Source organism: Puccinia triticina, chromosome 6A (assembly GCF_026914185.1).
Source record: "Puccinia triticina chromosome 6A, complete sequence".
Taxonomy (NCBI): Eukaryota; Fungi; Basidiomycota; class Pucciniomycetes; order Pucciniales; family Pucciniaceae; genus Puccinia; species Puccinia triticina.
In genome coordinates this window covers 5,544,282-5,561,338 of record NC_070563.1, presented here as the reverse complement: position 1 = coordinate 5,561,338, position 17,057 = coordinate 5,544,282, and the positions used below count along the sequence as shown (strand labels likewise).

General features: G+C 53.8%; 3 protein-coding genes across 3 annotated transcripts; 2 read left to right on the top strand and 1 right to left on the bottom strand.

The window, feature by feature from the left end:
* Positions 1–4,467: 4,467 nt before the first annotated feature.
* On the top strand, positions 4,468–6,536 carry PtA15_6A625 (uncharacterized protein; the record flags this gene model as incomplete). Its single annotated transcript, XM_053170350.1, has 8 exons — positions 4,468–4,744; positions 4,807–4,973; positions 5,031–5,223; positions 5,284–5,571; positions 5,636–5,970; positions 6,038–6,264; positions 6,324–6,427; positions 6,502–6,536. 8 exons carry the CDS (start codon positions 4,468–4,470, stop codon positions 6,534–6,536), a joined length of 1,626 nt encoding a protein of 541 aa, XP_053021550.1.
* A 508-nt stretch (positions 6,537–7,044) lies between these two features.
* Positions 7,045–7,548, bottom strand: PtA15_6A624 (uncharacterized protein; the record flags this gene model as incomplete). Its single annotated transcript, XM_053170349.1, has 2 exons — positions 7,045–7,082; positions 7,338–7,548. 2 exons carry the CDS (start codon positions 7,546–7,548, stop codon positions 7,045–7,047), a joined length of 249 nt encoding a protein of 82 aa, XP_053021549.1.
* A 30-nt stretch (positions 7,549–7,578) lies between these two features.
* Positions 7,579–8,772, top strand: PtA15_6A623 (uncharacterized protein; the record flags this gene model as incomplete). The annotated part of the gene is made up of 5 exons (XM_053170348.1): positions 7,579–7,678; positions 7,923–8,040; positions 8,102–8,175; positions 8,239–8,407; positions 8,466–8,772. 5 exons carry the CDS (start codon positions 7,579–7,581, stop codon positions 8,770–8,772), a joined length of 768 nt encoding a protein of 255 aa, XP_053021548.1.
* Between the last annotated feature and the right edge of the window lie 8,285 nt (positions 8,773–17,057).

Here is a 17,057-nt window from a genome sequence, read left to right as displayed (position 1 = left end):
TATGGAGGGCATTGGCGCCGCTCTTCATCAAATCCAGATGATAGGGGACAAGGAACAGGAAGGCCCCATTTGCTTCATCTCGCGTCAGCTGAAAGACTCGGAGAAAAGGTATGGAGCGTCCCAGCTGGAGTGCCTCTGTTTGGTATGGGCATTGGAGAAGCTTTATTACTACCTTGATGGGTGTGTGTTTACGGTGATTACGGACTGCGTTGCGCTGAAATCTCTTTTGAACATGAAAACACCTAGCCGTCACATGATGCGGTGGCAGATTTCTATTCAGGAATGGCGGGGGTCTATGAACATTGTTCACCGTGATGGTCTGATCCATAAGAATACGGATGGACTGTCACGGTGGGCGCTCCCTAATGATAAGGATAATCCTGCCTCCGACGAGGATGACACATCCCGGGAGGTTCCCATCATGGCGATCAGTATAAGCGGCTTTTCCACTGAATTTTGGGATTTGGTGGAAACCAGTTACACTAATAACCGTAACACGGCAGCACTGGTTGGTATTCTCCGCTTGAAGCACTCGCAGCCTGACCTGGTTGCTCAATTGGAGGAGCCATGGAAAACGAATTTCAGCGCGGGCAGGTTCATTCTTCTAGACGGCCTCCTTTATCATCGCACTGGCAACCATTGCGCGCTGGTGTTAGTGGAGGAAGATCACATTCTAGCTATGCTACAAGAATGTCACAATAATATCGCGGCGGGGCATTTTTCCAAAGACCGTACGGTCGAGCGTCTGCGTGTGTTGGCCTGGTGGCCGTGATGGACTGTTAGAGTTGAGCAATATTGCGCAAGTTGCGACCGATGCCAGAAGGCCAACCGGGCAACGGGTAAGCGTTTCAGGCTCCTGCAATTCATCAAGGAGCCCAAGCAGCGGTGGAAATCATTAACATGGACTTCGTCACCGCTCTGCCTCCCGGAGGGAAGGATAGCTATAATGCAGTACTTGTTGTTGTTGACCGCTTTTCAAAGAGAGCCCGTTTTCTTTCCTTGCCATAAGGACAACACTGCGTTAGACCTAGCCCTGCTGTTTTGGAATTCCATCATCAATGATGTGGGTTGCCCCAGGGTGTTCATCACTGATCAGGATCCCAAATTTACCTCCGAGTTCTGGCAGAACTTGTTTCAACTGATGGGTACAAAGCTATCCTTTTCAACAGCTTACCATCCCCAGACGGATGGGCTTGCAGAGCGTATGATCCAGACCTTGGAAGACATGATCTGCAGGTATTGCGCGTTTGGCCTTCAGTTCAAAGATGGTGAAGGCTACTCGCATGACTGGGTCTCCTTGTTGCCTGCGTTGGAGTACGCGTACAACTCGAGCATACACTCTAGCACAGGGAAAACCCCCTTTGAGCTTGAGCGCGGTTGGATCCCGCATATGCCGCGCGACCTCGTACTAAGCAAGGCGGTAACGTTGCATCCCTCGGCCAAGAGGTTCCAGGAGATGATGGTCAAAGCTGAACAACAGGCAAGCGCGTGTCTGACAGAGGCTGTTGCCTACAGTAAGGAGAGCTGGGATAAAACCCATTGGGACCATGACATAAAAGTCGGGGACCGCGTGTTAATTTCGACGGTAAACTTTCAGAACCTAGGAGGTAATTGGAAGCTTAAGGATCTGTTTGTTGGTACGTTTTTTGTTAAAGCTCTACACGGGCGTAATGCGGTCGAGGTTGTTTTAACGGGAGGCTATGATCTCAAACATCCCACGTTCCCTGTCAGTTTGCTTAAAAAATACGTGGCGCCTGGTGATAAGCGCGAGCCTCCCCCGCCAGTGGTACCGGAAACCTTGCCTGAACCTGATACCAAACGGGTTGCATACAGGATCCTGGACAAAAAGCTGACAAGGGTTCAGGGTCAGGATTGTCGACTCTATCTGACCAGATTCAAGGGCCTGTCAGCGGACCATGACAAGTGGATTAAGAAAGAGGCTATAGCTAATGCCGATACCTTGCTCCGCAAATTTCGTGCGACAAAGCGTAGGAAGCCCGCCACAACTCCTATTAGAGCCGTGCTTTTTTGTGGGGGCAAATGTCAGCCCTTGGCTAGTCCAGACAGCGCCAAGGCTGACACTGCATGCGCAGCAGAAGAGCTGTGCGCGCATAGTGCCGCTCCAAGCACAGCACGCGCCGAAGACAGCGAGTGCGCAAGTGAGCGCGACTAAGCAGAGTTCCACAACACTCACGGGTTGTCAAGCTCAAGTGAGCACATTCCACGTGAATGTTCCACACGTGGACATAGTATGTCAAACTTGAGTGAGTACAATCCACGCAAAGGTTCCACGTGTGGATTTAGTAGAACGTTGTGAAGACCTGACTTCTAAGTGCGGCCATCACAGTCGGCTATAAAAGACCTGGGGCCTCTGCCCCACAAAAGGTCCCTTAGATTATTATTTTAGATGACCAAGCCTGTCATCCTTGTTTGATACAAAAACGACCGGGGCTTTTTATCTAGTTACATCTCAACCTTTTTTATATCTTCAATACTCCCTTCTCCTTGACTCCCTTGCCTCCGCTCCCGCCGCCACCTCCGCCTACACCGTCAACTCCTCCGTTACACTCTTCTCTCACTTCTTTCTTATCGCCACTCGCTACCTTACCAGGTAAGCTAGAGTTTCTGGTTAAGCAACTTTTTAGGTTCAGGTACAAATTAGCTCTACCAGCCCCTCCACCGGAGGCGCGGCTTTCTCCTCCCGCATTGCGGTCGAGTCAAGTGTGTTTTCCTTTTTAGGAACTCACCAATTGTTCTTTTCCATTCAGGGCGTCGCCACTTTAGAGACGCGCCCTGACAATATATCAGTCACCCTATATTTTGGTTTTACACACATTACAAAACACTTACAGACAAAATAACAACTCTACACAACACTTACATTACATAACACAAACCTCTGAGGGGTCCTCTTTGACCAACTATCACCTGGTTGAAGTCCAGACTCCTCACTCATAACACATTTTAGCAACTGCATTGCACCGGCCACTTTATAACAAACAACAGTTATCTTTTGATAACACCCCACTATCACTACATTAAGCCTGCCAATCTGAGATTGGTGGGCTTGTTTTAGTGTCTAGTGAACCAGGAGAGGCAGAGGTTTCCTCGTACATCCCTTTCCGCACTCCGCAAAAGGTTCTCAGGAACACTTTTGAGCTTTACACCGGATCTGTTGCACCCTGGTTTATATCTGTTTTTCCCCGTCTGCAGGGCTCAGAATTTGAAATTCCCTGAGCCTGCGCGGGCTCAATGGGGGGATTGGGTCCAGAAATCCACCATGTAACAACATTTACAGGCCGTTTCTTACCAGGGGGGATGGATACGGGGGAGATTGAAGTGGGGGAAAATAAGCTAAGAAGCTGGGGATTGTGATGGTGCCAAAGGCAAGGAGAGAATCAGAAGTCTGGAGGGTGATATTGGGGAAAATGGGGGAGCGTGGCATCCTCCCTGCCATTAGTCTTGATCCTGTAGGGCCAGACATGCGACTGAGGCAAGTCCCTCCTTCAGAGGTTGCTACGCTCAGGGCAAGCTTAACAAAGCCTCTCAAACAGGGGGTCCCAAAGGGACTCTCCATAGGAGAGGCTTACCTCCAAAGTCGCCCGCGTGGCCTGAGCACTTTGAGAAAATGGTGAACTTTTCAGCATTTTCAAGCTCAAGGGTCATTTGAGCAAAAAAGAAGCCCTTCAGAGCAGTTCTGAATCAACATAGTTGTAGCCTTGCTTTTCAGGCATCTTTTCCCTGTTTTTTGGAAAAAAAAAAAAACGGTGTGAAATCGCCGGTTGCTTGCCATTTGCAGTTGGCTGTGTCCTTTCATTTTGTGAAGTCAAGCTTGACAGGTGGGGAACTGGCCAGATCATCGGACCATGAACCCTCTCACAGGATTGTGACTCGCTGCAGCCAGGTGCTGATGTTAAATACATCAATAATAGGACGGCTCACGTAGGGATTTTTTAACCCTGCTGATTTTATAAATCAGCAAGCCTTCCCAGCCAAATTGGCTGGGGCCGTGGGATAAACTTTATATTGATCTTGCTGATTTTGGCCCTACGTGAACCGTCCTAATATGTGTTCTTTTGTCTGCTGTGTGATACTTGGTTATGTATATAACACCAGATACATCTGTTGGGATATCCGGGCTTGAAGAAGTCGGATTGGTTGCAGTGTAATTTTATTTACAGAATGTTTTTTCAGAAGGGATGAAGCTCATGAGGAATGTCAAGCTGGATTGCGTGTTCGTGGAATCTTGCGCTTCTAATGGTGCCAACGGCGGGATGGTTTGTGGAAGGATTAGTGGAGGAATCAGGGGGTGAGATCGCCTCGAAGCCATTTGGCTGGTAGCTCGCAAGCCGACTTTAGTCCCTTCGGGCCCCCCGAGCGTAGGCGTGAGGGACTTTAAATTCGGCTCATCCCGCCGCCCCGCCTCAGCCACATCCCACCCCCAACCACACGGACGAGCAGCACAGGATGACGACACGACGCCCGGGCCTGCCCGCGCGCACCTCGGCGGCCTCGCTGCACCCGCGCCCGACGACGACGGCTCCGGCGCCGGGGCAGCCTCCGAATGCGACGAGCTACGTGGCGGTGGTCCTGGCGGGGCCGGGCGAGGGCCTGTTCCCCCTGGTGAACACGCTCCCGACGGCGGGCGGCGAGGAGCCGGGGCTGGCGAAGGCGGCGCTGCCGGTGCTGAACCGGCCGATGGTGGACTTCGTGCTGGACTGGGTCGCCGACAGCGGGCTGTCCGGTCCGTTTCCCCCCCGCGCCCTTCCCCGGACTCTCGTGCTGACGCCCCCTGTGTGTGTGTAGATGTGCTGCTGCTCGCCGCCGAGGGCCAGCGCGCCTGTCTCGCCGCGGCCACTAGGACCCGCAAGCCCGCCCTCGCCGTCCGGCTCGAATGCATCCCCGACAGCGACGCCGCGGGCCTCGGCACCGCCGACACGCTGCGCTGGGCCATCCAGCGCGGACTCATCACGGTCCGTCCCCCCTGCCCTTTACCGCGCCCGCCCGCTGACCCCGGCTCGCGCCTCCAGACCGCCTTCGTCCTCTTGCCCTGCGACCTCTACTTCCAACTCCGCCCGCCCGCCGCCAGCCCGATGTGTGCCCAGACCGAGCCGATCTACGACCGCTCGCTGCTCTCGATCGTCGAGCGACACCGGACGAGCCAGGTCCTGCTGACGACGGTGTTCTACGAGCGTCAGGCGAACACGCTGGATGTCCGGGACGGCAAGTCCTCCCGCTCCCTCCGTCCCGCGCCGCAGAGACTGAACGTCCTGATGCGCACAGGCCCCGGCCTCGCCCTGGTCACGCTCGATCCGCGCTCGGGCGTGCTGCTCAACCTGCAGGAGCTCGACGGCTTCGGCGCCCAGATGCTCGTCCGCATGGCCTTGGTCGACCGCTTCCCCACCGCCGTCCTCTCCAGCTCCCTCGTCCCCGCCCACGTCTTCGTCTGCTCCCCCGCCGTCATCGACCTCCTCCAAGGCCTGCCCCAGCTCGCCAGCTTCAAACACCAGTTCGTGCCCTGGCTCGCCAAGAACCAGTGGCAGCCCGGCCTCCTCAAGAAAACCGCCCTCGGTACCTCCTCCCCTCTCGCTCACACACACACACACCCAGAAAACCTGACTTTTTGTGCTTCTAGCGTCGACCAAGCTCGACGGGCCCTTGGACCCCCTCACAGCCGCGCTGCAACGCTCGAGCACGAACCCGACGCCCCAGGACTGGAAGACGGGCGGGAAGCGGGGCGAGCGGACGCCGCTGACGGCCGCGTCGACGCCGCCGATCTCGCGCACCTTCAGCTGTCTGTCGCTGGACGGCCGGGCCGACCCGCTGAGCCACGGCGCGCTCTCCGCCGCCCTCGCTTCGCCGGCCCCGAACGCCGCCGGGTTCCGCTGCGACTACGTGCTCTGGAGGGCCTGCGACGGCTTCGTGTGTCGCGCGAACTCCGTGCCCGCGTACGCCGAGATCAACCGCACCGTGCGTCGTCGCGCCCCGCTGCCGCCTCTCTCTCGCTCTCTCCATCTGACCGACCGTGTTACAACAGGCACTGAAGCTCGAGCACGAGCGGCTCCAGACCCTCGCGCCCCGGCCCTCGGGCCCGCCGCCGCCGGGCACCGGCACCGCGGGCGCGGACTCCCTGGTCGCCCCAGGCGCGAGTCTGCTCGACAAGGCGAGCGTCAAGAAGAGCGTGGTCGGGCGGGGGTGCGTGGTGGGCCGGGCGGCCAAGGTGGTGAACTCGGTGCTCATGGACCGGGTCTCCATCGGCGAACAGTTGCGTCCCCTCTCCTCCTCCTCCCCCCCTGGTCTTGGCTGACCCTTCCCGCGCACAGCGCCAAGATCGAGAACTGTGTGCTCGCCACCGCCGTCGTCATCGGCGATCGCGTCGAGCTGAAGGACTGCGAGGTCGAGAGCGGGACCGTGATCGAGGCCGACTGTCAGTCCCCCCGCCTTCCCCCCCTCTCTCCCCCGGAACTGACCCGTCTTTCTGTCCCCCGTGTGCCACTCTAGTCGTCACGAAGGGCGAGAAGATCGCACGGAGCTAGGATGTTTCCGGTGCACATTGCAGCTTCCTTTGGTGTCCATTACTCAATAAGAAAAATGTGTCAATTGGCTCTGGATCTGGGTCTGTGGACCTGTGCTCCCTTCCCCTGTGTGTGTGTGTGTGTGTGTACACTGGAGTGAGAAGTGTTAGTGCAGGGCTTCCTGGCGTGGCTTAGAGGCACTGGCCGCTGGTGCTCTCAGTCACTTTTCGCCCGCCAGTGATGCTCTCCAGGTCAAGCATTTCAGGCCGTGGGGAGTGCTCTGACTGTGCTCCCTTTGGCTCGCATTGGCCCCCTTGGTGCTCATCAGCAGGCAGCTGTGGCCCTTTGCCCCATCGTCTTCGCCCTTGGCATGGCGCGTCAGGTGGCGGTTTTCAAGGTTCTTTGGGCGCTTCAACGGTGTGTGTGTATTTCATCGACAGCACAATTATGTGAAACCCGCAATGAGGCTCTCTGCACCAGGGTCGCTTTTTTTTTTTTTTTTTGGTTTGGTTGATGGGAGGGGATGGGATCAAGAGGCCGCTCTTGCGACGCCGAGCCCGATGAAGCCTACACATGAGACGACAGGATCAGCGGCCCGCGAGAAAGAGAGAGAGGGGGGGGTGGGACTGAACTCCAGCCGACGAGCTGCATGGCGCGGGCTCCGAGGGGCCTTGGGGGGATGCGGGGTTTGTGGCGGACGAGGGCGGCTCTGTGGCGGCGGCGTTCGTGGGCGAGGACGAAGGCGCCGGCGGCGACGGGGGCGGCGACGGCGACGAGGGTGCAGCCGGGGCAGACGGGGGGGTCAGGTGGTGGCGCTGGGACCATCGTCTTCCGCCTGCAGGGGCCGGTAGAACAGCGGGATCGTCGTTGGTGTGGCCGGCGTGGCGGGCGCGGCGGGCTGGGGGAGCAGACTGAGGTTGAGGGCCAGGCTGGCGCGGATGGCGTGGCGGTAGTGGGCGAGTGCGGCGTGCAGGCTGGTCTGGAGACGGGCGTCGATGGTCGTGGTTTGGGTGGTGGTGGTCGGAAGTGGCATGGTTCTCCGCGGATCGACTGCCGAAAACTTATGCGGATCCTCACCCACGCCGTCCGCCAGGCAATGGCCCTCGCAGCCGCCGGCCAGCCCCAGCTCATCCCCTGCTCAGCACCCCCCCCAGCCAAACGAAGCAAACTAGAAGAAGAAGAAGAAGAAGCCAAACGAAGCAAACTAGAAGAAGAAGAAGAAGAAGAAGAACAACAACATCAACAAGAAGAAAAAGAAAAAGAAGAAGAACAACAACAACAACAACAACAACAAGATGACACCCCCATCCACCATCTCGCCAAAGACGACCTGCCCGAGTCCATGCAGAAATGTAAGCCCACTCACCCCCCCCAGAAACACACACAACCACTGACCGCCCTCCCCAGACTGGGCCCAGCGCAAGCGACTCTTCTCGCGCTTCGACGAGGGCATCAAGATGGACCGCGAGTCGTGGTACAGCGTGACGCCCGAAGCCATCGCCCAGCAGATCGCTGCCCGGGCCAAGTCCGTCCCCCCTCCCCCCTCTCTCTCCCCATCAGCCAGCGACTGACACTGCACAACACAGATGCAAGCTGCTCGTCGACGGCTTCTGCGGCGCCGGCGGGAACACCATCCAGTTCGCCCTCACCTGCGACCAAGGTCTGTCCCCCCCCTCCCAACACCACATCGTCCGCAGGCTCAGCTGACGCCAGCACGCCCCAGTCATCGCCATCGACATCGACCCCAACAAGATCCGCCTCGCCCGCGCAAACGCCGCCGTCTACGGCGTCGCACACAAGATCCGCTTCGTCTGCGCCGACTTCCGCCACTGGATCGACGCCCTCGAGCCCGCCGTCGCCGCCGCCATCGACGTCGTCTTCCTCTCCCCCCCGTCCGTCCGTCCCTCCTCCCCCCAAAAACACATCATTCCTGACGATTTTTGTTGACAGATGGGGCGGGATGGAGTATCTCGAGCGGCCGGCCGATGCGCCGGCCGACGAGCCGCATTTCTTCAGCCTCGCCGCCCTCCATCCCGAGCACGGCCATGCCCTCTTCCACCGCGTCCGCTCCATCACCGACCGCATCGTCTTCTTCCTCCCCCGCCACACCGACCTGCGCGACCTCGCCGCCCTCGTCCCCGCCGGCCCATCCGGCGCTAAGACCATCGAGGTCGAGGAGAACTGGCTCGGCGCCAAGTGCAAGGCCCTCTCCGTCTACTTCGGGCCCCTCGTCGCCAGCGCCCCCGCCCCCGCCTGACGCCTCTGTCTGTTGTTCTCCCCCCCCGCTGGCAAATCGCTAGGACCAGCTTCCTGTCCCAAAATGCCCCCCAGAGCGCTCTCCTCCGAGAGCCGGCCGTAATACCACTGCCCGCGCACCCCGCCGCACCCTCCCCACCCCATGTCTTTTGCCATTCCAAAGGACTGCACCGCGCGTCACGCGGCAGGAAAACGTGCCGCAGCTGCCCGCCGCGGGCCGGGCGAGAGCTGCGCGCAAGCGTGTACGCGAGTGCCCACGGGGCGGGCCCGCGCGCTTGGCTGGTGGCGCCGCACTGCGTCCCCGCCGGGCCGGGAGCACTATAAGCCAGAGATCCGGAGCCCTGAGGAAATCACCTGAGTAGTTGGCATATTCCCTCCTTGAACGATCGTTCCCGCGCGCGCGGGTGACATCCTTCATGGGTATTTTATATAGGAGCAGCGCCATGCCAAACTTGCCAAACATGCGAGCTTAACTAAGCCAACACTCGTGGTAAGCGGGTCTGGGCGGCAGCCCAGTCTCACCAGAGAGGCTTATGCACTAGAACACAAAGCTTGCGTGAGCGTCCTGGGTTAGGTCCTGGGGGGGATATGAAAAAATGTTGGCAAGAGGAATGAAGTCAATCGACTGTAAATGGCAGCCAAACCGCCATGTTTGGCATGCTGCTGGTTGGGTGTGACACTCCCTTGAACAATGTCTCCCGCGCGCCCGGGAACGATCCTTCTATAAGACGGAAAGTCTTTGAAGGGAGGGTGTACGTTAGGACACAAGAGGACACAAGCGGCGGACTAAGGACACACGACAAACCTAGATAGGAGAGGCAGACAAGCACGGTGAGTTTTTGAGGAACTATGAGTTGAGTAGTTAAAGAAAAGAAACAAGTGGAAGCAAGAACACTGTTTAACTAGACAACTTAGGTTACAACGGAACAGTGCTGCAGACAAAGTGGGAGCATCACTACACAACAAATCTGACTAAACTACCCTCCCTCCCGTTCTAGCTTCAAACAGCCATAATCTTCATCTTGGGGAAGTTGAGCATGGAAAGGTGTTTGACCTTGGCAAGGGACTTGGTGAGACCGTTGGCTGGCATTGTGGCAGTGGAGATGTAGGTGAGGGCAACCCAGCCTTTGTCGACAGCTTTGCGGATGAAGTGAAATTTGGTGTCAATGTGTTTGCTGCGTTGATGGGTGATTGGATTGTTGGAGAGGGCGATTGCTGCTTGATTGTCGCAAAAGACCGAGATTGGAAAGGCAGAAGTTGAGTCAATGGAGTGGAGAAGGGAATTGAGCCAGACGGCTTCTTGGACACCGGAGTAAAGTGAGCAATACTCGGCTTCAGTGGTGGAAGTAGCCACCGAGGTTTGCTTCTTGGTCTTCCAGGAGATGACCAAGTCGCCCCAGGTTACCAAATAACCGGAGTAGGATCTGCGGGAGTCCAAGCCATTAGCCCAGTCAGCGTTGCAGTATACCTTGAACTTTTTATCTCCTCCACCAATGCAAAGAGAAAGTGTTTTGGTGGAAGAAAGGTACTGGAGAAGATGCTTGAAGGCGGTCCAGTGCTTGATGCCTGCTTGTTCGAGGTGTTGGGAGAGTTGATAAACCGCAAATCCGATATCAGGGCGAGTAGCACACGCCATGTAGTTCACCAAGCCAATTGCACGCCTGCAATTGATGCCGAGAGCCTTGAATTGGTTGACTTTGTTGACCAAAGCAACCGCAAGGCAAGTGTTGGGGACAAAAGGGGTAGCTGCGGATCTGGCGGTAGAGTGGTTGTACTCCTTAAGGATCTCATCAATGTGGTGTTCTTGAGACAACATCATGTGATCAGCATGCCAAGGAGGGACAAAGCCGGGCCGAGGTCGTCCATTAAGAAGCGCGCTTTGATGAGTTTCTTGAAGCGATTGACGTCATGACTGATGATGGCCAAATCGTTGACGTAAATGTGCACCAGACATTTTGATTTGGGATCTTGTGACACAAACAGGCACGGGTCGGCGACCAAGGGAGCGAAATTGATTGACTGAAAGAAGTTAGAGAGCTCCGAGTACCAAACGCAAGGAGCCTGTTTTAAACCGTAGATGGATTTCTTCAGCCAAAGACAATGGCCGGCAGGACAACAAAGATAAATTACCTTGTTGAGATCTCCGTTTAAGAATGCGTTCCCGACATCCATTTGATGTATGTCCATGCCTTCATTGACGCCAATGGTGAGTGCAATCCAAAGAGCTGACGGTTGTCCGGTGGGGGCGTAGGTTTTGTGAAAGTCAATGCCTTGCGCGCACAAACAAGCCTTGTATTTGACGAGGTTTCTGTTGGTGTCGTACTTCTTCTTGAAGATCCAGACGGTGCCAAGGAGAGATTGACAATCAGGATGAGGGACCACTTCCCAGACATTAAGCCTGGCCATTGCTTCGAGTTTGGACTGGACCGCGGCTTTCCATTCCTCGCTTTCAGACGAGAGAAGAGCTTCCCTGTAGGCCTTGGGAATGGAGGGGTTTGTTGGAGGGGATACAGTGGCCATAGCAAAGATTGAGTCAAATGGGGAAATGGAGTCGGATAGATGAGCTCGGCGTTTGGAGGTGTTGATATCAGAGGATAAGTTCTTGGGTGCGGGGACAGAGGCAGGTATGTAATCAAATCCCGGTCGGGGCCGGGATGATGAGACTGCGGGAACCAAAACTAGTGATCCTGGCTGCGCAGTCCCACCAACCGGTTGTCCCCAATCAATGGCCTCCTGGGTATCGAAGAAAACCCCGTCTTTGGAGGAAACCGACTCATCTGGTCCTTTGGTATTTTGATCCAGGACAATCGGAGCGTCCGAATCCGAAGGACCTGCAGTGCGCGGTTTTTTGGGAGTTGAATCAAGAGAGGAATCCTCCTCAAAGTCATCAATAATAGGGGTATTGGCAAGGGAGCCAGGGGAGATTCCTGGAAAGACAGTCTTGTTGAAGACGACATCATGACTGTACTCAACCCAACACCCTGCAGTGAGTATCCTCCAGTTGTGGATACCCTGCCAATACCCATCAAGAATCCCCCGTTTGGAGGTATTGCTGAATTTGACTTGACGACGTTCTTTGGGAGTTGACATAGGCTTGACATCCAAATGTCCGGAGTCTGGTGTAGTTGAAACAAGACCCAAACCACAGTTTGTGTGGAGTCGCCCAGCGCAGGCGTTTCATTGGTGTGATGTTTTTGTAAAGAACTGCTGTGTTGACAGCTTCCCCCCAAAGTGAAGCTGGAAGATTGGAATGCTTTAGGAGAGAGCAAGCTTTTCTCGCTTGTCATACGGTTCCCCCTTTCTGCAATGGAATTTTGCTGTGGGGTGTAGGGAGCAGTAATGTTATGAATGATCCCCCGATCTTTGAAGAACTGTTTGAAGTCATGAGAGCAGAACTCCCCTCCGCCATCGTTCACTACATTCCGTACTGTTTTGTCGCGAAAGTTGTTGACTTCATTGAGATAATCATTAAATTTATCAAGAGCTTGAGACTTCGCCGACAGTATGTACACATGTTTGTAGGAAGAAAAGGCGTTGGTGATTTTAAAGTAGTATAATCCACCACCAATTGTGGATGGAGTGATTTTTCCGCTCAGATCCATGTACACATAGTCTAACAAGCCTTTAGGGTCTGGAAGAAAACCAGAGAAGGGTAGTCGTTGGGATTTTGACAACCTGCACGAGTCGCAAGACAAAGTCGAGTACTTGATGCCAAACATGATCTTCAAAGCTTCTGAGCTGGGATGGCCGGCCCAACTGTGAACAAGAGCAACGGTGTATCCGCTGCGCTGCATGTAGCGCAGCGAAGCGGTTAGCGCAGCGATTTTTTGGGTCGCTGCGCTACGCGCTACGCGCAGCGGGCAGATTGCTGCGCTATGCGCTTTTTGATTTTCCCGGGAAAAAAATCAAAAAATAGCGCGCTAAAGAAGCAATCACGTAGCGGTCAGCGCTGCTTTTCTCTTTGCCATGTGGGATCCAAAAAAAAAAAAGGAAAAAGGGTTTAACATACATAAAACATGTTTACAACATAAAACTGTTCCGCTATCCGCTAATTTAGCGGGTAGCGTAGCGAATTTTCGCTTTTCGCTGCGCTTTCGCTAATGGCCCTGGGAGGGTAGCGGACAATCGCTGCGCGTAGCGAGTAGCGCAGTGGTGTTCTCGCTGCGCTATCGCTTTTTGGTCTGGTCATGTAGCGGTCAACCGCTGCGCTACGCTAAAAGGCCGCTTTTTTTAGCGTAGCGCAGCGGATACACCGTTGACAAGAGCGGCATCAGCAGACAAAACCTTGAGAGAAGTTGAAGGTGACTGACCAGCGGGGTTGACAAGAGTTGCATGAATGGATAAAATTTGTCCTTCAACTGAACCGTCAAACAAGTTTGATCCGTTTGATTGATTGACGACCAAAAAAGTGTTGGAGTATGGCCGGAAGACAAGAGTGCAAAAACAATATTCATGTACTTAGTCTAAAACTTTATGGGTGATACTCCGGGGGATTCACCCGGTTAGTTCGGGTAGCTACTATGTTGCCTGGATGTTCCTGCGCCCGCCTCCAATCTTTTCCTCACCGAGATTGGAGACGGGATCAGCAGCGCCGATAGCTGACGCGACGGGACTGTTTTGTCCAGGTTAGTATTAGTTTTCCTAGTTATCTTCATGCAATCAATTACCGAGATTGGAGACAGGATCAGCAGCGCCAATAGCTGACCCGACGGGACTGTTTCGTCCAGTTCCCATTTGCCATACCACATAGGGCATCTTACAGTTTAAAAGCTGGCTCTTGCTACGCTAGACTGATCCTCGACTCCCTTTCGGGACTTGATGAATTGGATAGAGAAGAAGAAAGACAGATTGAAGAAGATCGACAAAGAATTGAAAAATAAAAACCGAGAAGAAGAAATAGATCACCAACGATCAACCATACTCAACCAAAACCAACTTCAACCCTCTACCTCTCAAAATCCTACCAACTCCTTCACTATCCCCTCCTCTCCTTCATCAAGTGACGATATGGACGAACTTTCCCCTCAGGCTAGGCAGATCTTTAACGACTTGCAAGAAGAGATCACTGTGCTTCGGAATAATCAAGCCATGGCACACCAGGTCCCAGCCCCAGCCCCAGTCGTCCAATGTTCCCAAACTTGGCAAGAAATGATCATGGACAACTTTGTGAAAAACCCAGTCCAAGTCCATCACCAACTCAATCCCTGTAAGCCGATCTTAGCTTACAAAGGTACTAACTTTCTGGTCTGGGAAGCGGCCCTCAATTGGACACTTCAACATGTTCTGGTCCGTCAAACGGCTTTCACGGATGCGCTCAAAAACTTCAATACCCTGCAGGTCAACAAAGCGTCCACGGTTGCAAGCCTTATACACAACACTGTTGTTGACGCTCTCGGAGACATCATTGATGCCTCAAAGCTGACAAGCCCAAAGGCTATCTTTGAGCTGTTGAAAAACAAATGCTCCCAATCAGACCGCCAGAGAAAAATTGAACTCCTGAACAAAATGGTTGCACTGATCAATGACCTGGCACCAGCAATGGATACCACCCTGCCGGTCTGGGCAAAGCTTAAATCTGAGCTGGGTGAGCTCAAAGTAACATGGGACAAAGCCCTTGGTATCTTCCTGCAGTCCTTCTACAAACCCCCAGTTGGAGTCAAGCACATGACGTTTGAGTTTACAATCAGTCAACAACTAAACAACAAGGAAGCTCCCCCCTTCAACGATGTGTTGACAATCATCCAATTTGCGGTAAACAAATTACGCAACAAGACTGGAGCGACCTTATCTCTCCCCCTAGGACCAACGGTTGACCCAATGGCCATGGACCTTGACAAAATCCAAGCTGTTCAATTCCAGCCGAGGTATGTAGCTCCTCAACGTTGTACTTCCCAACAGCCGCAGCGAACCCAAAATCAGCTGTCCATCGATAAAGCCGTCAAGTTTAAGGGCAAGGGTCAATTGGATTCCCTACTCAAGAAGCATGGCGTGCACTGTATCTACTGCGGCGATGATGGCCACTGGTACCCAGACTGTACTCACTTCTGGCGGGACGTGGCTACCGGAAAAATCAGCCCTCCAGATGCTGACTTCAACGCAAAAGACTCAAAGTATCAACCTCCGCAGCAACCCAAAAACTCTGGCAATTTCATCAGGCAGGTCAACATCCCTGATGTCAGTGATGGTGTTCTTATTGACTCTGGAGCCTTGGCCCACGTAAGCGGCGACTTGCCCCTTTTAAAAGTCAACAAGAAGCTAACTAGCCCTTGTACCTTCTACCTGGCCGTGTCCAACGCAAATGTGACGGTCACCAAAATCGGCAGTGTGACGATCCCAACTCCAAAGGGTCCGCTAACAATTAGGGACGTATACCATTGTGCAGGTGTTGATGGGATCATACTATTGACTGGGAGGTTGCTTGCGGAAGGATGGAGGCTAGTTTACGAAGGTACTCAGGCGACTCTCTTTGATCCTTGTAATAGTAAATATGAAACAGTCTTTCATAATTACTGCTGGTCACTCAAGACCAGTGCTCTTTTGCAATCAAAAAAGATCTCTGAGACCCCATCTTTCAACCCGTACCTTTGGCACGTTCGACTAGGTCACGTATCTGACCCAGTAGTGAGAAACTTTCTGCAAGTAAACTATCCGGACAAGAAAATTGCCTGGAAGGTGTTTTTCTGCAAACAGTGTGCAAAGTCCAAGAGCATGGACAAGAAGGCTATGGGGATGGAGACGCAAATCCCTCGCAACAACCCTCTAGACTTCTGCGTCTCGGATGTGATCGGCCCCCTCAACCTTGACATAAATGGATGTCGGTACCTTGTCACTCTGAGGGACCATGCAAGTACCTACACTTTTTGTGCGCCAATGGCGAACAGGAGCAATGTACCTGAGAAAATCATGACCTGGATCAAGCATTTGAAAACGGCCCTGGGGAAAGCACCAACGTATCTGCGATGTGATAACGCGCTAGAATATACCAAAAGTCTTAAGCCCCAACTGGAAGCTATTGGAACTACCCTAGTCCCAGTCACGCCATACTCACCATCCCAAAATGGCGAGGCCAAAAGGGTGAACAGGAACCTTGGTGACATGGCGCGGACAATGCTCCACACTAGTGAACTCTCAAGCATCTGGTGGAGTTTTGCCTATTTGACTGCGGCTCACTTGCATAATCAAATCCCAAACTCCCGAACTGGCGAGAAAACCCCGCTTGAGCTCTTATACAAGGTAAAACCCATTCCAGAGACGTTGTACCCTTTTGGGGACCGTGGCATCATCCACATCCCAAAGGAGAAGCGGAAGAAGCTCAACAAGAGAGCCAGAGAAGGCCAACTCCTTGGTTATCCAGCGTCTGGCACCGGCTGGCTGTTTTGGGTTCCCAATGAACGTAGAATAGTCCACTTGGCCTTGGTTAAGTTTCCGGACTTCCAGAAACTCCCAGTTGAAAAGGCAACAGCACAAACAGCTCCTGATCTTTTTGCCAACCCGGATCAAGACAAAGAATCACAGGTTGATATGATTTTGAAGCAAATTATGTTGAAGCTTGGGGAAGAGAAGACTTCGGAGATTGCCAAGGAAGAACAAAAACAAATGGGACTCCTGTCGACTGCGGAGGAACATAATCTACCAAAGACAATAAAGCAAGCACTCTCTGGTCCGGATGCTCACTTGTGGCACGAGGCGGCCAAATACAAGATGCTTAAATTTGGACAACTGGAAGTGTGGATTCCTGCAGTAGCCCCAAAAGTCTGCAAAGCTTTGGTGGCTTGGTGGGTGTTCTCAATAAAAAGAAAACCGGATGGTTCGATTGACAAGTATTGCGCAAGGTATATCGCCAAGGGTTTCAACCAACAACTTGGACTGGATTATAATGAAACATATGCTCCGACAGCGTCCCTGAATACGCTCCGCCTACTCATCTCCATTGCGATCTCTCACAAATTCTCGACCGCAACGTTTGATGTAAGCTTGGCCTACCTCTACAGTCCGATTGAAGAGGAGGTCTACATTCAACCGCCTGTTGAGATCAACCCTTCACTCAAAGGAAAAGTTATGCGCCTCAAGAAAGCCCTTTACGGAACAAAGCAAGCTGCCTGTTGCTGGTGGAAATTCTTCCAGAAGACGGTTCAAGCGCTTGGATTTGAGGCCAGTGAAATAGAGCCCTCCCTCTATTTGTTTCGCCGTAGTGGAAATTTTATTATCATTTGGCTGCACGTAGATGACGGCTTCGCGTTGTCATTGGACAAATTACTCCTGAATGATCTGCGGCGCGGAATGGAA